We start from the raw sequence: 23,035 nt of genomic DNA on the forward strand, positions 1-23,035 counted from the left end.
GTCATTTAACTATTCACTTTTCGTCCCGCTAACCGAGCAAAGACTATTTCCACTCCAACTGGGATCTTACTCCTTCGGCAGATCTCTCGCCTTCTCCTTATTAGTCATCACATTCAACTATTCTTCTGCTCTTCCCCTAAGGAAAATACAAAATACAATATCAGGGTGGTGTCTAGTCTTGTTATCATATCATCACAAAATATGCATACAGAACATATGATCAACAAATAACCGTGGGTGGGAACTAATGCTCGCCTCCTAGTCTTTAATAGAATTAATACTCCCTGCGCAGTTAGCAGGGGTAATCTTTATTCTATGGCAAGACTGGAGGCGAGCATTATGCTTGTTCAAAGCAGCCCCAATACAGTACATGCTATACTCTCAGCAGGCTTGAAGTAAAATTCTCTAAAGGTACGATCATTCGCCCAGTCTGCTGCTGACACAATGTCTTGTAATGCTACTCCTGTTCTATATGCTTTGGACACCATTGCTCCTCTTACTGAATGAGCCCCGTACTTCTGCAAATCAATCCCTACTGCATGCATTATCTCCCTGACCCATCTCGCAATGGTAGCTGTCTTTATAGCATGGAAAGGCTTCCTACGCGCTATTAGCAATTGCGTCTACTCGCTGCCCTATTCTCTGCTGTCCTAGCTTCGTACTCTGATGCAGTTTGCTACGCACCATTTAATGTTATTCGTAAAATCTGGATAGTGCACTGATGTCGTGCCTGTCTTAGTCCTTTGCACTACAACAAAAGATACTCCTTCCGGCCCAAATGTCCTCCTACTGATCTCTAATGCTTTGATATCCGACACACGTTTACAAGATATGAGAATCAGCAGCATCGCTAACTTGCCTGACAGCTGCTTGAGAGATAAAAATCTGTTAACTGGCCAGCTCTCTAAGAGCCTCAGCACTACTGTCACATCCCATAGGACCTTCTATCGAGGTTGCGGCGGTATCTTAAACTTAACCCCTCTGATGAGCCGGCACACTGCCGGGTGTTCCCCTGCTGGCACTCCCTCAATCAGTAGGTGCCCCGCAGAGATCACTGATCTGTACACTCCAATGGAGCGGAATGCTTTCCCGTCTTGCAGAAACTGTGCTAGAAAATTCAGTAAAGCCACTAAAGGTGCTGAAATGGGATGAATTTCTCTCCTTCTACACCAACTAGTCCACTTGGCCCAAGCCGCGTCGTAGCTCCTCCTAGTCGATGGAGCCCAGGATTCTGCGATGAGTTCTGCAGCCTGCATTGAAATGCCTGGCAGCTCCTATCATTTCCTGATATCCTGCACGCGATGAGCGGGAGTGTCCCTCTCACTCTCAGAGGATGACACTGCCCAGCTGGGTCCGTGAGTACTCGCTCTCCTTCGGGAAGGACTCTCTGCAGGTTTATCAAGTGTTCCATTAACGTCGGCAATCATACTTGTGATTTCCACAACGGGGCTATTAACACCAGCTCTGCCTTCTCCCTCGACATTTTGCTGGCACTCTGCTCAGCATCATGAAAGGGGGAAATGCGTAATGAGGTCCGCCTGCCCAATCTTGCAGGAATGCGTCTGTCCCGCTTGTGTCCGGATCTAGCCTCCAGGTGAGCCTCCAGCTGAAGTGGCTGCTTGTCTGCGCGTTGAGGCGAGACGCAAACAGATCCGTGTGTATCGGACTCCACCTCCGATCCAGTGCTTGAAATACTGCTGAGTCCAGCCTCCAGTCGCTGGAGTCTGTGAGGTATCGGGAGTTCCAGTCTACTACTACATTCAGTGCCCCTGGCAAATATTCCGCTGTCACTGATGTTCCCGTCTGCAGGCAATGGTGCCAAAAATCTTTCGCTAGCTCTGCTAGCATCCTGGATCTCGTTCCGCCTAAGTGGTTTATGTAACGTACTGCTGATATGTTGTCCATCTACGCATGACTTCACTTTGTCTCTCGTGAAAGCCTTTATCGCAAAGGAGCCTGCCAGAAGCTCTAGGCAGTTTATGTGCAATTTTAATTCTTCTTCGCTCCACTTTCCTCCTGTCTGCCGGCCGGTGGGATGACCTACGGCTCCGCGTAAGGAGCATTCTTTCTGCCAACAGGAACCTGGCCATGGAAACTGGTGGAGGAGCACACAGTCCCCAATAAAAATGCAGCCATGGGAGGAGACATGTGCCACACTCATTGGCACCGAATGCATCGAGGGGGTTGAAGACATGGAGAGAGGAGCCCCAATCTCATGTGACGCAGGTAGGTGCCTCAAATCCAGCCATGCCAAAGTCACTGAAGTCCACTTTGATGGGAATTGCAATGAAGCCTGACAGGGTTAACACAACACATCTGCACAATACTGCCAACAGGAAGTTCTGACCTCCACCTTGTACACATGCAGTATGCACACCCTTCCCGTAGCCACACACATGCCTCCATGCTTATACCACCTACAAGTATGTCACTGCCTCCAACGTGTAACATGTAGAAATCAAATTGAATGCAGCCATCACAATGCCTGCTCAAAGTCCACAGAGGCATCACTAACCCTTTCCCCCCTTTGCTCCACCACAGGCTCTCATTCGGACAGTGACGAGGAAGACACTGCCACCACACCTGCAAAGAAAGCCAGGCCCGATGTCCCCACATAACAACCCTCCACCTCTGCTGTAAAACACAAAATCCCTCAGCAGCCAAAATCATTGGTGACAACACAGGCCGGGGCACAGATGTCCACCAGGCCAAGCACCATGGTTGCACCAGCATCAGGCACCCAGCAAGTGTTGCCCACCGAAGGCACTGGTTCTGCCGGAAGCAGCACAATGGGCGAGACTGCTGCCACCGCAGGTGGCTCGGACGATGATGCAGGGAATGCAGATGTATTTGTAGGTCCCCCCACTGGCCACCTTCATTCCCCTACCTGTCCCCATGCAGCCTGCACGATGAAGCCATACAGGGTCAATCCCCTGATAACTCTTGGCCAGCCACTCCATCCCCAGTTGAAATTGTGCAGGAGGGGAGCAGCACATTCGACACACCACTGGCATCCTCGTCGGCCCCGAGAAACCAGGAATCAATGGAACAGATAATCCAGCGGCAACAACAACTGTCCTCACTGATGAACCAGTATGTGGCCGAATGTGGGAGTGCTAGGGCCGAAATGCAAAAATGTGCTGATACAGTGAAGGCGGCAATAGAATCCTCAACCAAGGACATATGTACGGAATTAGCCGTGGTGCGGCACGTGCTCACAAACCTTGTTCAGGTTCTGAGGGACATGCGTCCTTGTGAGGGGCCAAGTACCTCCTCGGCTGCCAGTTCTGCCCCATCCAGCCCCGTCCGCAGATCTGCCAGGAACCTGCGGAGTACAGGCAGGGGTGCCCCGGGTGCAGGGAGAGGGGGGGGGCAATATAGAGTCCGCCCAGTGGGACAATCCCACATGATGCATCCACACACTTTTGTGGGAAGTCGAGGGGGGAGGGGGAAGGGGTGTGTTGGGGAGTTGAGGGGGGAGGGGGTATGGGGTGTGTTGGGGAGTTGAGGGGGGAGGGGGGATGGGGTGTGTTGAGTAGTTGAGGGGGGATGCTGGGGAGTTGAGGGGGGAGGGGGATGGGGTGTGTTGGGGAGTTGAGGGGGAGGGGGGATGGGGTGTGTTGGGTAGTTGAGGGGGCAGGGGGGATGGGGTGTGTTCATTCAAATCACAATTTCAATACACTTTTTGGTTATTGTTCATTGTGTACGTGTGCTTTATTGGTGAACAGTCCACAGTGTGCATGTCCCAGACACACACAGTGCCCCAAGTGCCATCTCCATGTGACACCCACCGTCCATGTGTGCTAAAAGCATTGGTTAATGAGAATCTGTTGCATGGCACGTCCCTCCTGTGCATCGCTTCCTCCCTGAGGTGCTGCCCCATCCCCCCCTCCTCATCCTCATCGTCAGGTGGTTGCAGTTCAGCGTCAGGGGGCAGGGGCACATTCCGTCTGATGCACATATTGTGTAGCATTACACTTGCCATGACGATCTTTGCCACCTTCTCATGGCGGTACAGGAGTGCTTCACCAGACCTGCTGAGGCAGCGAAACCGTGCCTTCAAGAGGCGAAATGTCTGCTCAATCACCGCACGGGTCCGTGTATGTGCACGATTAAAGTCCTCCTCGTGCCGGTTCTGTGGGTTCCGGACTGGGGCAAGGAGCCACCTCTTGAAGGGATAGCCTGCATCACCTGTATGTGGGCAACAATGTATGTGTCAGTCATGACATCTGATTTCAAATCATGACGTGACACCATGGCATGCATTCATCTCTTACTTTGAACCCCATTTCCATGCACGAATGGAGTCACACGATGTGACCGATATATTTGTATTCCTCTTATGGACTGTTTTGCATGCCTTCAACCACTGTATGCAGGGGGGTCCAATACCTTATAGTGCCAATTCACTGTGTTAGTACATAGCGGTTGTTTTGGTGATCTGGCCGATGTCTTCAAATGTTGTTATGCAATTCATTTGGGCCTCTGTGTCCATGTATTGGTGTTTTGATGTTCATGTCCGTCATGTGGCTCCTTTGTGCGCAGTTATGGTGGACTGCCCTTCCAGTTGATGGTGTTTGGTGCCGTGTATTGGCTGAAGTCATTGCATGTAGGTGCATTTCTTTGAGGTGGATGCGGTCTGATTTTGTACAGTGCACATGCATTTGGTTGGGTCATGGTTGGGACACATCTTCATTCACATGGTAGGGCTGCCTACATCTGGCATTATGTGGTCAGGTGTCAGCTAAAGTATGGACTGCTTTAGGGTATGAGCTGGCTCCATTACCTCTGCTACTCGCAGCCACATGAAGTATGCATCCTCCCCCCCCCCCCTGTCAGCCAGATAAAGTATGCATCCTTCCCCCCCTGTCAGCCAGATGAAGTATGCACCCCCCCCGTCAGCCAGATGAAGTATGCATCCTTCCCCCCGTCAGCCAGATGAAGTATGCATCCTCCCCCCGTCAGCCAGATGAAGTATGCATCCTCCCCCCTGTCAGCCAGATGAAGTATGCATCCTTCCCCCCCCTGTCAGCCAGATGAAGTATGCATTCTTACCCCCTGCCCCCTGTCAGCCAGATGAAGTATGCATCCTCCCCCCGCCCTGTCAGCCAGATGAAGTATGCATCCTCCCCCCCCCCTGTCAGCCAGATGAAGTATGCATCCTTTCCCCCCCCTGTCAGCCAGGTAAAGCATGCATTGGTACATCAATCACCTATCCACTTCACAATTCCATGGCCATGACATGAGACTCACCAAGTAGCCAGGATCTCGGCCCTGCATGTCGCTCCATGTAGCGTGGTATTGTGGAGTTCCGCAGGACCATTGAATCATGGGTTGATCCGGGGTATCGGGCACAACAATGTGTGATGATCCTGTTTGAGTCACATACCATTTGTATGTTGTTTGAGTGGTATTGCTTACGGTTGCGGTACGCTACCTCCATGGCATGTGGGACCACCAATTCTACATGGGCGCAGTCGATGGCACCAATGCAACCAGGTATGCCGGCCAGTGCATGGAAACCCACTTTGGTGTTTGCCATCTCCTGGGCAGTCCGTGTTAAGGTAATGTAGTCGTCTATGTGCTTGAGGAGGGCATTGAGCACTTGGTTCAGCGTACGTGAGAATAATGGTTGTGAAATGCCATGCAAGTGCCCCACTGTGTGCTGGTAGGTGCCTGTGGCCAGGAAGTGGAGCACGGACACTACCTTCAGTAGGAGGGGGGGGTGGCAGTGGGTGCTTCAATCATGCTGACAATGTTGTTGTGTATCATGTCCACGATGGTGGTGATGGTGTCCCGGTCCAAACGGTACAGGGTGTGGATCTGCTCAGCAGTGAGGTTGAATGGACTGGCTCTGATGCGTGGGATTGGGGGCTGCCTGCGTGGTAGCACTGGCTGTTGCGGTGGGGCTTGCTGGCCCTGCCTTGCCCTCCTTCTCCTCCTGCGTCTCCTGTGTGCTGCCTGTTGTTGTAGTAGTTGTTGTTGCTGTAGCGCTTCCATTGCAATCTGGTCCTGCAGCCCCAACATTGCTAGTCGTATTGGAATCGTTGTGGAGTGTGGGAAGGGGTGGGGTGTGCTCCTTTTGTACTTGGCCAGTCTGTATTGCCTCCACCTGTGCTGATTTTGTGCACCTGTGACAGCTGGGAACACTGCACATGGCCATTTACGGGTGGTGGTATTAGCACCATGGCGGTAAGGTACTTTACGGCCTTCGCAAGGGTGTTAAGAGCATGTCCGCTCGACTCGTGATGTTCCCCAATTTGCGCCATGCCGCTATTTCCGGCATGGGGGGTCGCATGCCCGCTCCCTTGGTGCTGTTAGCGACACCGTTAACTACGGTGCCGCTAATTGCACTTCCTCGGATCATAATAGGACATAGCGGTAAGCGATGCCGGTAATCCTTTACCGGCATCGTTTTTCACTTACCGCCAGGGTCGTAATGAGGGCCACTCTCCCCTTAACCTAAAAACTATATGGTATCCCATTCTTATAACTATCTGAAGAGGTAAAGAAAACACTACTTATCTGCTTGAAGAGCAGTAAAAGAAGAAGAGGAGCTCAGGGACAGGAAGTGGTCATAGCTGAGCTGGAGTATGAAGAACTACAGAGACTATGGGATTTTTAGTTCAAAATTGGGAAAGTCACTTTGGACATTTCAATGTTGTTGTTTTGTTATAGTTTGTTGAAACTGCTGAAGAGTAGTAATAAATGAAGTTGAAGCATAATGCTCGCCTCCTAGTCTTTAATAGAATGAATACTCCCTGCGCAATTAGCAGGGGTAATCTTTATTGCTGCCCTTTGTGTAACTCTTGTACTGCTCACTTACTCTTGAGATAAGTCTGGCTGCTCCGCTACTGCTACCAATATAACTGTGTAGTACAGGCTTGTACCAAAGGTGAAATTGTACTGTCACTTGTAGTCTTAATTGTATGTAGTGTTCCCAAAGGGTACTGCATATAATTCTGCTTAACACCATGGCTCTGCCTTCCATCTCTCGAGAGTGGGGTCTTCGATACACTTCGCAGCGGGGCGGGCGCAGGTTCTGTAGGGGATATGCTAAACATTCCCTGGACGTGGGAGTTCCCTTATGCCTTTCCGCCAATCCCACTGATACCCGGAGTATTGGCCAGACTGAAGGAAGCCACAAACTGCACACTCATACTGCGAGCGCGGCATTGCCCGGACCCGTTTCCGTAGTCAAAACTTGAGAGGCTGAAGAGGGTTGGGCCTTATTCTTCTTCCACAGTAGCACAACATCCTGATTCAAGAACAAGGGAAAAATCTTTAATTAATGCTTTCAATTGCTCAGCCTAGCAGTCTGGTTCCTGAGGGCTTGACTCTAGGTCATTTACGTCTCGCCACAGAGAACATGAAAATCATTCAGGCGGCCAAGAAGCAGCTGTCTTTGAGTCTTGGATAAAGGTATCAAACCCCACTCCAGTGGCTTGAATGGTGGCTCGAATGACGTGCTGTCCTTCTTGCACCTGGTGTCATTGGACATCCCCGTTGACCCCTGTTGCACCGATTTGGCGGCCATTGCACTGTATTGGTTCACACATGTCACAAGGTCCCTCACTCTGTGTGGGTTCAAAACATTGTTTTATCGGCAATAACCTACAAACCATTCCAGTCTACGTGTTCCATGGAGCTCAAGTTCCTGTTCTGGAAGGTGGCCCTATTGGTCGCCCACACTTCTGCTAGGAGAGTTAGTGCGATATAAGCATTCTCGACCTCGAACCTCACACATTCTTTCATATGGACAAGGTTGTGCTGCACACGCACCAGGCCTTCCTACCAAAAGTTATTTCCCCCGTCTCTATTAATGAGGCAGTGGTCCTGCCAACGTTGCTTCTTCTATATTAAGGAGGGAGTGGTCCTGTGGACATTCTTTCCTGAACCTCAGTCCTCTGCAGACTCAAATCTTCTCACCTTCACAGGACCGAGCACATCAACAAATCTGATGCTCTCTTTGCCACCTTTGGGGGACACAAAACAGGCAGTGAAGCATTGAAAGCCATTATCGCTCGAAGGCTTGTCTCTGCTATCAAATGCTGTTATTGCTCTTGGAATCTGACTCCACCTAAGGGTATGCAGGCACACGCAGTGAGGGCAAAGGCCACTGTGGTAGTGTTTCAGACTGACGTCCCATTGAGCATCCTCAGCAGGGCTACCATGTGGCCCACGTCACCGCCAGCCTTTTACAAGCATTATTGTTTGGATACCAGTTCCAGGGCGCACGCCAGATTGGTCAGGCAGTCTTGAGAAACATGTTTGCACCTAGTTGGACTACCTCCACCTGTTAATTTGTCTTGCTATGAAATCACTGATCAGTGTGGAGGAAAAGAGACGGGACGTAGGAGTAAGAAACAGTTACTCACTGTAGTGACAACTGTACTCCTAGCCCATAGTCCCCTTTCTTCCATACAACCCTCCCTCCATCCCCCTGCTAAATCAGTTCAATTGGGGGAGGGTCCTGGCGAGCGAGGCATATGCGCGGAGTCAGCACGGGCTGCCACGCCCTGTTTGCATTCATTTAAAGGGAACTTTTTTTGTGGTGCATAAAAGGCTCCTGTCCCGTCCCTGTGGGAGGAGGTATCCCATCAGTATGGAGGGAATGGGACTATGGACTAGGAGTACAGTAGTCACTATGGTGAGCAACTGTTTCTGTCTTCGCTATCCACTCACCTCTTCTATATCGCTCTCCCCTAATGTCTCGCAATCGCTTCTGTCTTGCTCCACGACTCTGATGTTGCCTGCTTCTTCTTCATCAGTCTTGCTGTAACCACCTCCTTCCTCTCTACTTCTGGTTTCATCTCCTCCCTGCTTTCCTGTTATCAGCTCCTTCTACTTCACCTTCTGCTTCTATTACCTCTCTCAGTTCTTCAATTCCCCCTCCAGATATAACCAACTGCTCCAACTTCACCAACTCCTCCAGAAGTAACCTCCTCCAACCACCTCCTATTCTCCCTTTCTCCAGTTCTTCACTTCCTCCTCCAAATGGAATCTCCTCCTCTTTCTTCTAACCACCTCTTATTACCATCTCCTCTGGGCTCTTCATCTCCTCTTCCAGGAATAACCTCCTCTGACTTACACTAACCACCACATATCACCACCTTGTCCAATTCTCCATGCCCTCCAATTCTCCACCTCCTCCTCCAGATGTAATTTCCTCTGCCTTCCAACCACCTCCCATTACTATCTCCTGCAGCAATTCATTTCCCTTTCCTACAGATCACAGCTCCTATTCTGACTACTAACAACCACCTCCTTAGGTCTCACCACCTCATCCTGCTCTCTTCTGCCGCCATCTCTCCAGCCTCCTCCAGTACTGCTGCATCAGGGTCTTCCAGTGCCTTCCAGTCTCTAGACATCTCCCAACATATGATTTCTCATCCTGCAATCTACACCACTGGTCTGACTGGCTGGGGTTTATAGCAAGATTCCCCTTCTGTGCAGTGGGGCTAGAACCGAGGATCTGAAACTTTGGGCAGAGTGCATTTGTGGGTTGTGATTTGACAGGGTCCCTCACCTCTTGTGGGTTAGAATGAGGCTGAGGGAGCTGTCCTATGTTGTATCTATTATGGCAGTCATTTTGGACTTGCTTCCTTTAGCTGGAAGGTGTTGGTTTTGTAGGCTGGCTGTTCTAGTGCTGCACATATGTTATGGGTATCTGGGTTGTCCTTTAGGCTGTCCAGAGGTATTATGCGTGGGAGAATTGTTGCCGCAAGTGGGTCTATGAAGCTGCACAAGCTTATGGACTTTTTGAATGGATCAGCAGTCCCGGACGGTTCAGCGATGGCTGCAAGCGGGTCCAGGAACCTGTGCGGGCTTGTAAACTGCACAGTAGTTCACTGATAAACCTAGGGATGTTTTGGGGAAGCTGGCCTGTGCTTTGGGTGAGGTTGTTCTGTGGAGGTGGTGTGAGGTAGAGACTCCCTGATTTCTGCCATACTTTGGGAAAGGGGTTTGCAGCCCGGGCAATGGGAGAGGGCCTTGGGTATCCTCCCCATTCCACCGACAGGATCATCATCCACTTGCTTGGGGCGGTGCCTGACCCCTAAGGCCAATCTGCCACCTGTCCGCAAAGCTGAGCACGGGACTTCATCACAATGCATACATTATGCAGTACATATCATACATTCTGGCTCTTCTCATATATGTACAAGTTTAACTCAGTAAATATTTTAACAGGGTTGGTGTTGATCTCGAAAAAGTGTCATTTCAGAACAATGATAGTTAGTTAGAAACAGCTGTTTTTATTTTGCTTTCAAACCAAAATATGTGTAATTCTTTATTTTACTTTCCCTTGCTCACCTTGCTAGATAAACAAAACTAAGCCCTTTATTAAGGTCTTATGACATCTGTATATGCTGACTAGTGGGAATTATTGCTTGTTAACATAAAGCTAAATATATATAATTGTAGGTTTTCTTTGTGCATTCATATCTTGATTTGTTTAAAAACTATGTTTTGTAAAGTTCTTGTGCACAAACCAGATTGGTCTTAATGTGTAGTCGCGTGTTACAAGGGCCAATCAGATGTATTTGTGCCTATTAATACTGCTTTTCCTTATTAATGACAATTTAGAAGTGCTGTTTGCTCCCTGCCTTTTACTTCCCATTTGCTTTACATTTTACATGACTAAGGATTTTAAAATTTCATTTTACCATAGGCGTGATCATCCAATACGTGCACTACTCATGTATTAGCAATTAAATGCTTACCACTTCTTTTTCTCTCTCTCCCTTAGTTGCACAATAAGGATTTGTGAGTGTATATTGTCATCTAAGGTAAGCTTTCATATGGTCCCGGCATATGAAGCTTATGTCTGTCATCACAAGCCATACCAAGTATGCAATGTATGGCAGAATTTTCATTATTTAACCTAATGAAAATTTGATTTTTTCTTTAAATCACTAACAGACTCAACTGTGTCAATGTATATGTAAATACCTGTAAACTAACTTGTAATACATAACACTCGTGTCGTATGCTGTTCTCCTATTAGTGGCATAGCCATTTTGGTCCTCAACATTGCAAATTTAGATAAATGTGGGCAGTATAATAAGGTGGAATAATGCAATGAAATCCAAGGGTCTGCCTAGAAATCAGATCTCATCAACAAGAATTGGCATCAAATCTCTAAAACATTTTTTTCCACAGCCTGATATCACTGAAGTGATTGCACCAAAGTTGCCTAAAGCATGTTGGCAAACCGAGTCGTTATGAAGCATGCCATTTTCGTATGAATTGTCTGCACCTATGTATGCAATAAGTCTGCAGAAAACACTGTTATGCAGTAGAGTTTAAAAAAGAATGAACCATAGAATTGTTAAACTACAGGGATTTGACTCGATTCGTGTCACTACAACGTGTGGCATATCATGTCCTAACAGCATGCAGAATACAGTAGAGAAAGAAATAGTCATCAGTTTGAACAGATTTGGTGAATGACATATTTGTAAAATAAAAACACTATTTTTTGTAACACTTAGGTAAAGTTCTGCACAGATCGATGTACACACATACGTTACTTTCTACAGAAACACCAGTAGGTAATGTTCATACCAAGATTCATTGCAAAATCGGATTCATTCTGATCATGCTCATTAACTCCTCCTCATCACAGACATGGGACAACAATAGCCTCCTTAAAAAGACCAAATGGGAACAGAAGGACCCCACACTCCATTTTGGCTCCACTGCGTGCCCTCCACACCAAGATACAGGAATTGAAGTTACCTCTACCACTGAAACGTAGCTCTTGTAAGTCCACTAGCCTAAACTCTACCTAATCAGTCAAACCTGTCCATCCCATAGCCCAGATTACTCAAGACCCACCCCAACTTCCATCACCCATTGTAAAAATGGAACACCAACTACACTGCCGCCCTGGCAATACTAATGGTTATAGGAACTCTGCTTTCAGCCTGATGGCAGACTGGAGGCATTCAGATTGTACAAGCCTGTAAACTCCCAAGAAATCGATAACTACCTCCCCCAACTAACCTACTCTCCTTTCTATCTACCATTATCTCTACACTACATACACAAATTACCATGCAAATGCTAGCACCTGCTTCACCACATTATCCACTGAGAGCCAATTAGCGCTCTCTGCACTACCTGCAACATTTTTAGTCCTATTACCTACCCACCTTTTCAATAAATCTCTCTGCCTCAACACCTAGGCCATCACATCGCCCCTCGCGCCACCTGACTCCCTAGATGACACCCACCCCTCTCCTCCCTGCCACGCGGTACAGCTGCACCCCTCCTCTGTGCCCCTCTGTATTCCACCCCCGCTGTATATCTGTTCTGTTGTTACCACTGAAAACCACTCCGTTATGCATCTGTACTGTTGTACACCTCTGTAGAGCGCTCTGTTACATATATGTATTGTAGTATGCCTCTATAAAACGGTCCACTGCTTCTCGAAGCGATGTCCATGCTCAATAAATACCATAACAATACCACAAACCTGCTCTTGATAGACCAGCAGCTCTCTTGGTTTCCTGTACTAGTAGTCAATGGATCTTGCTTTCTTCCTTCCGTGTAAAAATGACATCCAAGTGTCAACCATACCAAACCACACAGGATCATACCATTACGCAGGACTCTGGTACTTTGTTTCCGTACCCATAAACACCTCAGGCTTCTCACCAGCTTCTCTCTCTTCCAAATTACCCTCCCTCCCATCCCTCTTTAGTCCAGAACCCTTAAACGTATAAACTACCAAAAGGGTGGAATGTGCTATACATGATCCATTTTTATTACATAATTGTGTACATCAGACAACTGTTTCTAAGTGAGGAAGACCGCCGCTATTATGTGATTGTCAACTGCACTGTTACAAACAGTATTTATTCCAACTCTTTTGTGATCTACTGCGTCCACTTGGACCACCATCTTCATATTGTCAATTTTCTGTGTACTAGTGCTTCCATACCCTTGCATCTATAGTGTTCCTTCAAATGTGAAGTGATGTATTTACCAATAAGACTGTGGCTTATGATGATTAAAGACTTTGTTCATGTTAAAGGGCTAGTTATTAACCTGAAGTGGGTAGAAAATGCTCAAAGCTTTATTGTTGATGATTCCCATAATTATGAAGGTATACCACTAGAAGTTATTTAGTCACTGAACCATCACTGTGTTCTTGTCAAGGACATGGTCTATAATCCCTCTGTCGAATAAATATTCACATAAAGTTAAAGTTTAAAATATACAATAGTTTATTCAAATGAATCTGTCGAATGTACAGAGTAAATAAAATACATAATCGTGTATCTTAATTCTCCTTGACATTTCAGCAACATTCAACTCCCTGGACCACCAGATGTTTCTACACAGACTGTGATACTACGTTCACATTTCAGCCCTCTCTCTGCCAGTTTTAATCTTTTAAATAGATTCAGGCAGGTGTGCCATAACATGTAAATCAATGACACCTACTACTAATGGATTCTTTCCTCCCCATGGATTCCTCATCTATGATAAACCTATCCCCAGCGCAGCTGTTCTCAGAAACGTTTCCAATGCAAGGGGTGCAGCGTCGGTTCTGTTCGACACCGCTACGTGACCCACACCGGACATGTCAGGGCCAGTATATATTGAGGTGCTGCGGCCCGCGATCTCAGTTCCTTTTTCCCCCTGCACTCTGTTCGCTGATCGGAACGCATTTGCTTAAATAACATTTTATGTACAGCATGCCAACTCCATCGAAGGCCTTGTGATTCAAGCCGTGTGCGAACGGCGGCCGGCAGGTGTTGTTTTGGATTCGCACCAGATCGGTCTTTGTTTGGGCGAGCGTCACAACACCCATGATTGTGGGTCGTGCCAGTCCAGACACCTCAAGGCCCGGTCGAAAAGAGCAGCAAAACTCATCACCTTCACCTACAAGGTGCAGAGTGTGGGGCCGCAGTTTCATTCGAGTATGCAAAAAATGTTCCTGCCCAAAGAAGAGGAAAATGACAAGTAGAAGAAGCACCGGAAGAGGTTCCGCTCCCTATGTGGTTCCTCTCACCACCACTCGTTTTCATCCTCTTAGAAGAGGAGCAACCGCACCAGGGAGTCTCCGGAACAGCACTTACAAGTTCCTTTTCCCATCTAGTTCTCCACTTAAGAGGAATGAGAGGTATTCCGCCTGAAGATGATGAACATCTTTGCCACACCAGCGAAGGAGCCTTCGGCTTCGGCCATAGGGCGCCACTGCATCTGTTGCGACCGACATGGCACCTGTTTGAGTACACTCCTGCATGCCTTTAGGCTCGGGCCACAATCCACTGATGACTGAAGGGTCCAGTTGTGGGAAGACCCTGCCTATGGATGCTGTAGTCCTGGCGCCATGGCCTGGTGTCGACGTCCTCAGTGCTGATTGATGTCGGTGCCGCCGAAGCTCCCCAGGAGTTTGCTTCCCTCCCACGAGACGCCTTCATATCCAAGATGTACTCTGTCCACGACAAGGAATGTAATCCGATACCATTCTGTTTAGAACTCATGGTTTCCAAGGAGGAAGAGATTTCCCTGAAGAATTCTACGGGGAAGGTGGGGATGTGATGGGGCTAGCTGAGGACCTATGGTTCGCCAGTGGCCTGGACACGTCCCCAGAGACAGATATCATACCAGCTCCCACTGCAGGCAAGCCTCAGGCATCTTTTCGGTGGATGATGGCCACGGTAGCCGAAACCTTGGGGCTTCCTGCGCCAATCAGATCCAAGATGTAGTATGAGCTTTGTGGTATCCTGGATGATTCCCCTAGGATGGAGACGCTGCCGTCCTTCAATATGGCAGTAGCACTACCTGTAACTGAGGTTTGCGAGAAACCTGCCTCTGGCGCAGCAGTCGACAGGGATTTTCGGAAACACCGCCAGGCACAGTCTGAACTGGCATTTCTGTCCTCTCATGCCTCCCCTGAAAGCTTGGTAGTTCAGGCGGAGACAATGAACCTGAAAACCTCCACTTTCCCGCACCAGGGAGTCTCCGGAACAGCACTTCCCTCTCCCTCCCTCCTGACAGAGAGAGCAAGAGACTTGATGCTTGGGGCAAGAAAATGTTTGCGTCTGGTAGCCTTACTCTCTGTGCAGTGAACTCTTCATGCTCCCCAGCTAAATTCAATTGAATGCTTTTCTCCCGCAGATTCCTCATCAAATAGATATCGTCATCCAGCTCTGCTGCTCTGAAAAAACATTGCTGGGGCGTAGTGGACCTCGTCTCGGCCGTCGATCATTGATCCTTCTTGCTCTTGAAGAACATAGCATATTTCTTTTGAGTGTTCATCTCCACTTCACTATTTTTTCATCAAATCTTGTGTGATGGTCCATCCGCAAGCTACTATGACCGCGCCTCGGATTTCAGGGTTCAAGCACTGCACAGACTGTGGCTCCAAGATGCCGGTGACTGACCCACACGACATCTGCGTGTGTTGCCTCGGCACGTTTCGCTCTGAGAGGTGTGTATCGTGTGGAAAAATGAATCTGAAGTCTCTTTGGGAGCAGGCAGCCAAACCCGACCGTTCGGTCTTCAATGTCTGAAACAGAGGGGCCTACCTCTGAGAAGGAGAGTAGACATCGGCGAAAGAGGAAGAAGCGATCTCACTCGCAGATCCACTCATCTTCGTCATCCTCTCACAAAAAGAAGAGGCATCACCAACACAGGCATAATTCCGACTCTTAGTCAGAACAGGGTAAGTCGTCGGTGGGGCCGACAACTCGGCAAGAGTGCAAAGACTTTAAGTCGCAAATGTTTGTGATGTTCGAGAAGGTGGCTGTAGGTCCGGGCGTGCACACGAAACAGCAGGCCCCGGTGGCTTCAGCAGCGCTCGGTGATCCCGACACAAGGTAGCACTGAAACTGATGACATCAGTGTCAGGAGAGCTGTCAAGCTCGGCACCGAAGAAGGCGCTCAAGCCTTCAATGCCAGGACCTTCCTATGAGCCCCAGGGCCTGATCCTTCTCGATGCGCTTTTGGCGCCCAAGATTCATCCGGTGCCAACAGCCACCCCTTCGATGTCGAAGGACAATCCCTCGACGCCGACCTTCGGCCATCGATCATTTTTCCTACTTTCCCGGTCCGATTTTTTCAGTTCCACAGCACGGATGGCAGGGACGGTCAGGGTGACGTCAACCCTATATATTCATGGGCTGGCGGAGTCGATTACTTTGATGATCAAGCAGACCTCCTGGCCTTGGCACAGGGGCTGCATGATGCCAGTCAGCTTGATGCATCTCTGGATGTTGAGTTGCAGCAGACTCAGCCATACACTCATGCCTCAGATCACTGGTAGGCAGAGTGGTCGACCCTCTGGGGCTGAATGTTTCTGCCGCACCAGTACAAGGATTTGAGGGTCCCACCACAGAGTGAAACATGCCACTGAACCCGGCTATAGCCGACTCAGTCGCCTCCTTGTGGCAAAGACCCTGGTCTATCCCCCCGGTCAACTCCATTTTGACCAGCAAGCACAGGCCGTCAAGGGGGAATACGTCTTTTCTGTCATCTCACAATTTCCCGGAGAGGCTTGTCGTTCAGGTGGCCACGGTAGCTAACAGGGCAGCTTCATCCACCTCAAATCTGCCTCCTGACAGGGAAGATAAAAAATTGGATGCTGTTGCAAATATGATCTTCAATGGATTGCTTTTCTCCCTCAGATTCCTCATCATAATAGATATCCATCATCCAGCTCTGCTGTTCGGAAACCTTTCGACAGGGGGCGTAGTGGATCTCGAACTCAGCCGTCGATCCTTCTTGTCCGGCTCTCGATTGTCGGCTCCAGAAGTGACATCAGGCGTCGTATATATAGCATATCACTACGCCCCCTGCTTCAGTTCCTTTTTTACACACGCTTGCACCCTGCATCGGGAACACAACTCGCGTTTATTCAATGTTCTTTTTGTACTATTTGTAAATTTTTCTTCGAAAACCTTGAGGCAGTGTCATCTCAACGGGTTTCGGGCTTCAAGCAATGCTGTGATTGCGAGGCCAAAATGTCTATAAGCGACCCCCACAACATCTGTCTATGGTGTCTAGGTTTTAGTCACGACACAGAGGCCTGTGCATCGTGCGCAAAGATGCAGCCGAAATCCCTACGTGAGAGAGCCGGGAAAAACTGGCCTTGGGCCGACCGTGACAGAGACTTGGCGCATGGTCGGCCAGTCTTCGGAGGACCAGACTGAGGAGCCCACTCCCAACAAGGGGAAAGATCGCCATTGAAAGAAAACCAAGAAATTGTCCCATTCCAGGAGCCATTCCTCATTGTGTTCCCCGCTGTATTGCTCGCCAAGAGTGCACAGACGGTTATTTATCACCAGTACATTTACAGAGCAGAGCAAATACTTTGAACGCAGGTAGACGGAACAATAACTCACACCCACAGACGCAGTTATAAAATAATGAGCACTGATACGGCTGTTTATTCATAGTTAAACATAGATAAAGCAATAAGTGATAACACAGAAATAAATCACAGAAAAGATAGTAAAGTTAGCAAGAGTACAACACCATGGGCATAACTGAATCCCTCATCTCGCCAGAAGCGACTGGAAGACCCCGGTAACAGCCAGGCCGAGAGCACAACAGCCCACAGGTATGTCGGAACAAGGCGTCCCCCCTCCGACTGAGGTCTTTGTGCTTTTTCCGCCTGACCTTTCCAAAGCTCTGCATATATGCACTCCTCAAAAGGGGTGGCAATTTCTCGAACCTTCAGGCATTAGCGCTTGCGAATTGATGAGTGACCGTTGGCTGCCGGCCGGGCCAACCGACGGTAACCTCAAGGAGCAAAGCACTTCCCTCTCCTAAAGCACCATGGAAAACAATTCCATAACTCATCCTGAGACCTTGGCGCAAGCATAGCAAGCCATAACAAACCTTTTTTATCTGGTACAAGCCGGCACCAGTGGATCCCAGTATCCTTAGCTGAGGCCTGAATACCAGGCTCAGCAACGAATAACGTTGAAAATATGTTTTTTCAGCAAGGCAAGTGCAGCTTTCACTGAGGCAGCTTTCACTGAGGCATGGAATAAATATCCATTATGACTCTGAGTGCCCCCAGAATGCACTGCGCACCAGCGCCAGGTTTTAGCTCAAGCATCACAATCCACCCTTGGATATTTACCTTCCATAGCCTAGTGGTAGAGGAGCCGGTCTTTGAAACCGACGAAACATCAGAACTAAGTTGGGAATACATTGAATACAACAACAACCAGCTATTATGATAGCTAATATAATACAAATGCAAGCAAAGGCGTAACGCAGTGTACTCCCAATATAAGCAATCCATGAAAGTAACCAATCCCAGTATGATCTTGAGACACTTGGGAAATGAGGTCCCTCAAACCTCTAATATGACTTTCAATGGATCGTGAATGGTCACTTAGATTGAAACAACACATGCCCTCAACTGCGTTACAGCCCAAATTATGTTTCAACAATCGATAATCAACGGCAGCCCTGTTTTGCAAAGTTGCTTTTCTAATAACTTTTCTATCAAGGAGCAACTCTTCTAATGCTTGAGAAGTATGATTAAGTCCTTTTACCACTAAACATGCTAGTTTAATTAAAGATTTGTAACCCCCAGCAGCTAAACCCCAAACTCCCACTAATGAAAGGGTTAATGCTAGAACCTCAGCCTCTGATAGCAAATGCACATGTGAATCACAATCGGGGGATAGACCCACAGATTCAAAAGTTGACCTTTTGGTTCGAGACATTGCTGGGTGTAAAGGGAACATCATTAGTCCTCATCGTGTAAAGGCACATGGACCTCCGGAAATGTTAGCTGGAATGTAAGTGTATGTGATGTTACCACATGAAAAAAGCCATTCTGTTGGAAGTTTCACATGATTTAGATGACTGGCAGCGATCATTCTATGATTGCAGGACATAGTATTATTCACACTGGTACATGTGCTTGGAACTCGTGAACACAACCATTTCTCAAACGCAGTTTGATTTTTCCCGTTTGGTTAAATTCAGCTGTTGGCATTTGCCAATTTCTATTACATTGCAGGTCATAAAGTAACACACATCGCCTTGAGTTATATTGTATGTTATAATACGTCAATTTTCTCCACTTGTGATCTGTTTCCTGGCAAAACCTGCAGTACTCATAGACTGAAAAGGATTGTCTGATATCGGAATCTTGAACTGCAGAATCATTGTGCATGACGCCGAAAATATGCCTTAAGATTGGAGCCGGCATTGGCACCACTACTAAACAGGTAGTCAGCAAAGCTTCCACATGATGCACGTCAGTAAGGCAAAATGTTGAGTACTTGCTGTGCCAAATATGTCCACATATTCTCTGTTTGGGCAATCATCAGGGAATATCTTCACCGTCCTAAAGATATCTCCTGCATAGCTGGCATCAATGTTGTTTGCGCTTGCACCTGACGTGTTTTCCGCATTCCACGAATCAATTTCTTCGGTCTGGCTGGCTCTTCGGCATCGGCATAGGGCTGCTTTCGGACATCAGTCTCATCATCATCGGTTTCCCTTGGATCGCTGGCACAGATGTGACATTTCTCATTGGTAGCAGCATGCCGTTTGACTCTCCCAAACAGAGTCCATTTAGTCCCACATTTACACCAGCCAGACACAGGATCTACAAGGCAAACCCAGAACAGAGATATCAGTGTTGAAAATCGCTCTCTTAGGTAACATTTGTCTGCGGGCACATACTGCCATTTTTCTTTACTAGGTTCTATTACTAAGACTACCTGGTCTTTGCCTGATGCAATAACATCTGCGGGCACTGGTGGGCCACTTGGTCTTTCAACCCACACCTTTGCACCCGGTACCATACTGTCTGAAGAGCCAAAACCATGATCCCCACGAGTAGTTAACAATATGGGAGGCTCCCCCTTTTTGATTATGGACAATTTAACAGGAACAATAATCAATTGGGCCACCCGATCGCCCTTATGGATCGGCAACACTTGGTCCCCACTATTCATCAAGATGACTTTGATCTCACCTTGGTAATCAGCGTCAATGTCCCCTCCCAGCACTTGAACTCCCTTCAATGCCAAGCCAGATCTAGGGGCAATCCATCCCATATGCTCTGAAGGAATTTGTACCCCAATCCCTGTTTCAATCACAACAATCCCTTTCTGGTCTAATCTAATTTCTTCATGAGAATGCAAGTCTACACCTGCTGACCTTGGAGTCGCCCGATAGGGAGCTTAAGACCCCGGGGTAATTTCCCAGTACAATAGGGTCTCTCTAACTGAGTTGGGTTGAATCTGTAAAGCAGGAGTCATTAGTCGCAACAATGGAGTTTCATGATTATTTACAGGCCTATTGTTTAGCACTGCACCGCATCAAACACACGATCACGCCAGCCTGCTAAACTGCCATCTCCAGATTTGCGCAGCTGTTCTTTCAACAAACCATTGATCCTTTCAATTAATCCTGATGCTTCGGGGTGATAGAGCATGTGGTAGAGCCACTCGATACTCTTTTCCTGACAATATTCCTGAATTAATTTACCGTTAAAGTGTGACCCATTGTCACTTTGAATTTGCAAAGGCACTCTGTAATGCAACATGATCTGATCAAACAACTTAATGGTGTTCAGCTGTGTGGCACGTTTGCACGGCAAAACCATCATATATTCAGAGTATGTATCCACAATGGTGCATGCATACTGACAGCCTTTGCTGATTGGCAGAGGACCGATGTAATCAATCTACCAAATTTGACCTGGTAATTTTCCTCTCCGCAATGTGCCCTGGGCAATCTGAGGGATAGGCCTGTGCTGTTGGTGTTTGCACACTGAAAATGATTGTTTTCACTACCTCTAAAGAAATACTGATTCCTCGAGCTTGTGCCCACCTGATAGTAGCCTTCTCTCCAAGGTGCCCACATTTCTGGTGAGCCCACTTGGCCAAACCCTCCAAATTGTCTTCCTGAGCCTCCGCATCCACAGATGAAATCTTGGTGTGTTCATCTGCAATAGAATTAAACCAACGTTCTAATGAATCTGAAGCACAATGCGCATCCACATGATACACAGTGACTTCACTTTGTAATAACATCTCCGCAATATCTTGCCACAGTTCTTTTCCCCACAACTCTTTTGAATGAATCTTCCACCCATTCTTTTGCCAGGTTGGGAGCCTAACCGCCAACCCATTCGCCACTGTCCATTAATCTGTGTACAAGTAACATCAACCAGGGGTCTCTTGTTTCAATGCTTGGTAAACTGCATAAAGTTCTGCAAACTGACTGCTCTTCCCTTTCCCTGACGTTGTCAAAATCTTTTTAGTCTTAGGAATGTATGACACCGCTTTCCAGTATCGCTCGGTTCCCACATATCGGGCCGAGCCATCTGTAAACCAGGCATGCTCTGTCTGCTCTACGGTCAGATCACCATAACGTACTCCCCATTTCACGGGAGACTTGCGTTTTTCAGACACTTCCGGTGGTATGTAATCTGAGGGTGGTATGTTGGCTACTTGTTCATGTAATTTTGCAACCCCACCCTTCCCTGATTTGGCTCTGTCTTGAATGTACCATTTCCATTTAATTATGCTAGCTTCTTGAGCGTGTCCTGTTCTGTGTATTTTAGGAGAGCTCAACACCCATTGCATAATCAGTATTTCTGGCCTCATCAACACATCATGCCCCACTGTCATTTGCTCAGTATCGACCAGGGCCCAATAACATGCCAGCAAATGCTTCTCGAACGGAGTGTATGAGTTACAGCATCGGGCAACTTACGACTCCAGAACCCCAATGCAATGGCACACGTTTCCTGTCCTGTTTCTGCCACACACTCCAGTTAGCGTAATTGTCTTGCACAGACACATTCAGTGCCACTTCGCCTTCCTTCAATAGCCATAAATGAAGCACCTGCTGCACGGTGTCTTTCGCCAAATCAAATGCTTTTTGCTGCTCCTCCCCACACTGAAACTCATATTTCTTTCGTGTCACTTTGTAGAGGGGAGCCAGTACATGCCCTAAATGGGGAATGTGCTGTCTCCAAAACCCAAACAGCCCTATGAACTGCTGAGCTTGCTTTTTGTTCATTGGAGTGGTACTCAAGTAGTTTCTGTCTGGCCTTTGGCACCATCTCTCGATGCCCATTATGCCACTGAATCCCTAGGAATATCACTGTCTCAGCTGGCCCTTGAATTTTGTTCGGGTTAATCTCCCACCCTTCCTTCTTCAATCCTTCCATAATAACTTCTAACTGGTTTTGCACACTTCGCTCATCCTTGCCCTGAATCAAAATATCATCAATGTAGTGAGAGATTTGTATGTCAGGTTTACACGGTATCTTGTCTTAGTGCTCTGCCACCAGCCGGTGACAGATAGTCGGGCTATGTATGTACCCCATAGGTAACCTCATGAAGGTGTACTGACGCCCGCTCCAAGAAAATGGAAACTGCTCTTGGCACTCTTCAGCAATTGGCACAGAGAAAAATGCATTGGCTAAATCTACCACTGCATACCAGGTCCCCTCAAACTTTTGGACATTCTCAATCAAGGTAATGGCATCTGGACGACTGCGGGCACCAAGGGAGGAGTGTGTTTATTTAACTCGCGGTAATCCCCCATCATCCTCCAAGACCCGTCCCCTTTATGACAGGCCAGAGTGGGTTGTTCCACACGGTAGTAATAGGGCGTAACACACCCGCATCCATGTACTCTTTGATGGTGTCTGAAATGTCCTTGTGCCCTCCGGGAATGCGGTATTGTTTCATTGCTACCCGCTTGGTCACCACAGGCACCTGCACTGGGGGCATCTTCAATTTACCTACGGTAATGGGTGTGCAGGTCAATTCACTCACCCCAAACTGATACGTTTTACCTCCAAGTCCCAAAGTCAATCCTTATAGAATGTCAAAGCCAATTATGTACTCAGGTATTGGGACAATCAACACTTAGTATTCCTGCCTTGTCAAATTGCCTATTTTCATATCCACTTCTGTTTGTACTGCGGGGGTCTCCTTCCCCCCTAGCCCTGTAATGGAAAGTGTCTGCCTTTGAATCGTGTTGGATTTCAATGATTCAGAGAGGCCTCCGCCCCGGTGTC

At 47.9% G+C, this 23,035-nt stretch overlaps 1 protein-coding gene across 13 annotated transcripts in view; it reads left to right on the forward strand.

Moving 5' to 3' along the window:
• The window catches only part of MYBPC1 (myosin binding protein C1), a 1,087,780-nt gene that overhangs the window by 1,039,143 nt on the left and 25,602 nt on the right, over positions 1-23,035 (forward strand). Inside the window, exon 35 of one of the 13 annotated variants that reach the window (XM_069629886.1) lies at positions 10,751-10,790. The exons of 11 other annotated variants lie outside the window; for them this stretch is intronic. In XM_069629886.1, coding sequence (XP_069485987.1) covers positions 10,751-10,761 — 11 coding nt within the window. In that variant the 3' untranslated portion in view covers positions 10,762-10,790. The remainder of the gene's footprint in view (positions 1-10,750; positions 10,791-23,035) is intronic. One more of the 13 variants, XM_069629887.1, reaches the window with a different exon arrangement.

The sequence above is a fragment of the Ambystoma mexicanum genome, chromosome 12 (assembly GCF_040938575.1).
Source record: "Ambystoma mexicanum isolate Mex_15411 chromosome 12, UKY_AmexF1_1, whole genome shotgun sequence".
NCBI lineage: Eukaryota > Metazoa > Chordata > Amphibia > Caudata > Ambystomatidae > Ambystoma > Ambystoma mexicanum.